The 5,197-nt window shown below is 35.2% G+C and overlaps 1 protein-coding gene across 1 annotated transcript; it reads left to right on the top strand.

Moving 5' to 3' along the window:
- The first annotated feature begins 2,353 nt into the window (after positions 1–2,353).
- LOC140886679 (probable aquaporin TIP1-1) lies at positions 2,354–3,495 on the top strand. Its single transcript, XM_073293396.1, has 2 exons — positions 2,354–2,809; positions 2,921–3,495. Exons 1-2 carry the CDS (start codon positions 2,399–2,401, stop codon positions 3,287–3,289), a joined length of 780 nt encoding a protein of 259 aa, XP_073149497.1. The 5' UTR covers positions 2,354–2,398; the 3' UTR covers positions 3,290–3,495.
- The last annotated feature ends 1,702 nt before the right edge of the window (positions 3,496–5,197 follow it).

Raw genomic sequence — 5,197 nt, 5'->3', positions numbered from 1 at the left:
AAAGAACCTTTAAGAAGCAATTCTCAACTTTTTTTTAATGTACAAAATTTCGAAAGATAATTTTTTTAAAAAAATTGAGAAATCATTCCTAGAAGTTCTACCAAATATTTCCTTAAGACAATGCTTACTTTCTTGATAAACGAGGGATACCATAATTAATACTGACTAATCTTAAGTTCAGTTTCAAAATTGAAAATTATTATAAATCTTTAAGCTCGTTAATAATGAGATTATAAATGATTTTTAATCTTAAATGTTTAAAAAAATTATAAATATGTACATTGTGAAAATAGAAAAAAAAATCAATCTCAAATTTAATCTATCAAACTAAATATATATATATATATATATATATATATATCACTTTATATATTATCAAATTATATTAATAATCACATTTTAATATAATTTTACAAAATCTCACCACTCTATTTAAAAGCTTAAATAAAAAGATTAAATAATTTAACTTTGTAAGAAGAAATAGTAGTGATACATGAAATATGATGCCCACGTATATGCTAAAGGTGTCCTTAATTAATTAATTGCTCGACCTCTCGAGTATTCATGTCGCGGAAGTCTCCAAACTATGAGCAATGAGGTGTTGGTACCCCATTTGCTGAAGCCAATATAGGACATACATATCCAATAGATTATATAATATGCTCTTGGATACGTCGATACTCACGTACACTAATATATACAATGGTCATCTCGTCGATATTTATTTTATACTTAAAACAATTAAGAAAATTTGACATATCTGCATGTGAAATATATATAAACAGATCACACACACATCTCGTATTCTCGTTTATGTTAGTGATATGTATGTATATATATATATATATATATGCAAACAAAATATATATTACCAATTTTACTTCTAGCTAGCTCTCTAATTAGCCGATTTCGACGTGTAGGACTAGGAATATTCCCTTGATTCCATCATCGATCATCGTGGGAAACAACCAACGTACATCATCTCCACCACGTAGCTCAAATTCTAGATACTACGAGATATCCTCATTTTCACCCTTTTTATTTTTGGCATCAATTTGCACCTGTATATATATATATATGTAGGACACCACGGTCAACACCAATTAATTTCCAGATACGTGGGAACAGGTCTCTGATTTTTTACATCAATTTGCAATAGGCCAATATGTTTTTTTTAAAAAAAATAATTATTAGATAATTTGAGAACTGTAAACACTCATATTAACAAAACGATTTGAAAATATGAATTTATATCATATCAAAATTTCGGTATATACCCAATCGATGTGAAACAAACTAACACACTTTTTTCACGTCCAAGAATTAATGAAACGACTGGAGCGTGGAGATATTAACGAGTACTGGCCCAACTATGAGACGGGTGACCTAATTATATGCGATCCAACATATAACGGTAGAGCCTGCAGTTAACAATTTAAATCACACCGAATAAACATTGTACGAGACGTGTTGTTAGGAAGAACCTAACTCTTAATTATTTGTCAAGTATTCCACTGACTCGATCGAGCTCATTTTACGATAATCGATCCCAAGAAAAGTTCAAAACAGTGCTCATGGAGACTACTCTCCAGAAATTTAAGAAAATGTTGTTGATAGAGAAAAAATCATCTACAATATTTCATTTAACATTATATTTTACGTACGTACATTGATAATTTGGCACAAAGTATCAGATTGTGAACTGTTTTTTTTCTAAAAGCATCATCAATTATAAACATGTCACACTAATACATATTTACATGAAATGTTGAGTAAGAGATACCCAATGCATATATGATAGAGCAATGCTACATGTACAACCAAATTTGTTCAACAATTTTTACATCATAAAAAATTCAATACAAAATTTTAATTTATCAAATCTCACGATACATTGAATGCAAAATCTCACGATATCATATCAAAATCTCACGAAATAATAGTAAAATATCACAATATAATTATTGTAAATATCGTTGTACAAATATTGATTGTAACTCTAGCATTATTCTATATGATATATATATCTACAACAATGAATATATTCGTACGTATATATATACGTACGGGTTTAATTTGGGTGGGTGTTGCCCTAGACCAGCAACGCCAATATCCAATCACATCAGATAGATCATATGACGTGGCCCTTATCCAGTCGGGCAACGTGTCAGTCAATTATTTAAGTTTTTGGCTTACCCCTTAGCTGTAGCCTGGCCCCCACTCCCCAACCCATATTCCACAATTTTCTTTTGAATCCAATTATTAGACCCCAAATTCCCACCGGCAACCGGATAAACCAGTCGCCCCCAGGCACCCTTTTCCAATATAAGCATGCACCCCCGCCCAAGCTTCATGATCATATCACACTCCTACTTCTCTCCAAATCCTACAAGGAGCCATGCCGCAGTCCAGCGACTACTTCAACGCCCCACTCCGCAACATCGCCATCGGAAACCGCAACGAGTTCAGCCAGCCCGGAGCCGTGAAGGCGGCGTTTGCCGAGTTCTTCAGCACCCTCATCTTCGTTTTCGCCGGATCCGGCTCCAGCTTGGCTTACAACAAGCTCACCGGAGACGGACCCGCGTCTCCCGCAGGGCTTGTATCGGCCGCGATTGCCTATGGTTTCTCCCTGTTCGTGGCGGTTTCCGTCGCTGCTAACGTCTCCGGCGGCCACGTCAACCCAGCGGTGACTTTTGGTTTGTTTGTCGGTGGGAACATCAGTCTTATTCGCGCTGTTTTTTACATCATTGCTCAGTTGCTTGGCTCCGTCGTCGCCGTCTTGCTCCTCTCCGTTTCTACCGGCGTGTGGGTATGTTTGAAGTATATGCATATAACTCGATCTATGTGTTTTTTCGGGTATATATATTTATTCAACTAAAATTTGATTTTCTACTTGGTTCTTGTTATTGCAAAAAAACAGGGGGCCCCTGTATTTGGAGTCAGCGGAATATCCATATGGAGTGCGTTCGTTTTCGAAATCGTGGCGACTTTCGCGCTGGTTTACACCGTTTATGCCACCGCCGTAGACTCGAAGAAGGGCGAAATCGGAATCATAGCACCCCTTGCAATCGGTTTAATCGTGGCAGCCAACATCCTCGCCGCCGGACCCTTCACCGGCGCCGCACTGAACCCTGCAGTTGCTTTCGGCCCTGCCTTGGTTTCCTTCAAATGGACCCACCACTGGATTTACTGGGCCGGCCCACTGATCGGAGGCGGGCTCGCCGGAGTCATCTACGAGGTCTTCTTCATCAGCCATTCCCACGAACAAGTTCCCGGCGATGATTACTGATCAGTGCCCATGAAAAGAGATTTGCATGTTGTCTTGGATATTATTAATTTGTATTTTATATATGCTTTTAATTTGTGAGGTTTTCTCTTTTCTTCATCCTTGTGCTTGGCCTGGCTTTGTGCTAGCTGCTATGAACAATGTGCTATGTGAGTTTGCTTCTGTACTAGGGCTTCCCCTTTTAGCTAAATAAAGATTTATTTTCTTTCTTTTTTTTGTCTTCAGATATATAATATATATTATTTATCCATAATTTATAATATGATTATGACTGCATATGATCAATTAGTTTTGGGGAGATATTAATTTAAGGTTAAATTGACAGTAATTAATTGATTTATACTTTTTCAAGGAGTATATATCCAAAAGTGATCATTGAAATATGCAAGTTTTAAAGGAACAAAGTAACCAAAAGGAGACCAAGTATATAATTAAGTTAGCATACCGGTTCAATAGATTAATGTGGTACTTATTTTGATAGGTATGTGACATATATAGTTGAAAAATGTTATATTAACAATAAATATTGTGTATATCGATATTTATAACAATAATACCGTTAGATTTTATTATTTTATTGCGAGATTTTGTATTTACTGTATCATGATATTTTGATAAATTAAATTTCTTGTATTGAATTTTTTGTGTTGCAAAATTTGTTGACCAATTTCGTTGTACACAACTCATTATGCACTTCTACGTAATGTAATACAAGGAATTCTGTTATGAAATATCTCAATATGCACTCAATGACAGATAATGAACAACAGCGAGCCGAGAGTTTAACACTGTGTTTGGATCACGGGTATTGGACGGGATTTGGTGGGATTTGGAATTGGAAATATCGTTTTATTGTTTGGCAACTTGGGATTTAAAAATGGAATTAGTATTTGGTGGGATTTTATAGGATTTCAATTAGTTAAGTGAAATCTTGATAAAATTGGTCGGATTTCTCGAGATTTTACGGGATTTGAGTTTATAAAGCAATAAAATTATTTTTAATAATAAATTCATATACTTTACTTATAAATTTTAAGTTTTTTTATAATTTTTTATAAAATATCATTTAACCAAAATTTATACTATCAAATTCCAAAATATATTTTAACTTTTTGCCAAACACAAAATGGAATTTCAATTACATGGATTTTAAAATCCAAATCCAATTTCAATTCTAAATTCCATTTTTTAGACATCCAAACACACTGTAACTCTCTATATTCAAGACAGATTTGTCCCGCTTGGGTGCTAACGAGATAGATGCTAAATTCTCACAAGATAGAAAGCTGAACAACTTCGAATAGCAATACTGCAAATTCAAAGAACTTCAAACAAGTGTGTTTAGAAACTCTAAGAGAAGTATGCAATGAAAGAGAGAAAAAGAGATTTAATAAACGAGTTGAAATGTATGTAAATGGGGTCTATTTATAGGCATTGGAAAGTTGCCTTGGACAGTCGCATCATTTGATTGCACACTCGGCCGGGAGGATGCACACGTTCAGTCGAGAGAACGCACTGGTTCTGACCAAGGGGACGCGTAGATTAGACACAACTCTTCGAATTAATTAATTAGCAAAATAATTAATTTTCGAAAACAAAATAAGTTATTAATTTATTTTGTGGCAAAAAAGTTATATATGCGCCAAAACCCAGCCCGGTCCGTGTCGTGCCGAGCCAGTCGATCGGACGGCGGCGTGCGGGTGGTCATAATTCGAACCAAATATGATCAAAGTCCTCTCTCCTTTACAAACTTGGATATCCCCTTGGGACCCCAACTTTTAGCTCAACTTGAGCTATTTAAGTTGAACCTCATTTCCATATTTTACCAATGTGGGATGAGCATTAAATTCTCATTCATAACCATCCAATTTTTCCGACAATCCCCCAAATGAATGTGATTTATGCGAATAT

The sequence above is a fragment of the Henckelia pumila genome, chromosome 3 (assembly GCF_033568475.1).
Source record: "Henckelia pumila isolate YLH828 chromosome 3, ASM3356847v2, whole genome shotgun sequence".
Lineage (NCBI taxonomy): Eukaryota > Viridiplantae > Streptophyta > Magnoliopsida > Lamiales > Gesneriaceae > Henckelia > Henckelia pumila.
The sequence above is the reverse complement of the archived record's forward strand: the minus strand, read 5'-3'. Positions and strand labels throughout refer to the sequence as shown.

Excerpts from the sequence above, each read along its gene's own strand:
- LOC140886679 (XM_073293396.1), top strand. The coding sequence starts at position 2,399 with ATGCCGCAGTCCAGCGACTACTTCAACGCCCCACTCCGCAACATCGCC. Across the intron at positions 2,810-2,920 it reads CCGTTTCTACCGGCGTGTGG|GGGGCCCCTGTATTTGGAGT; the intron begins GTATGTTTGAAG and ends GCAAAAAAACAG.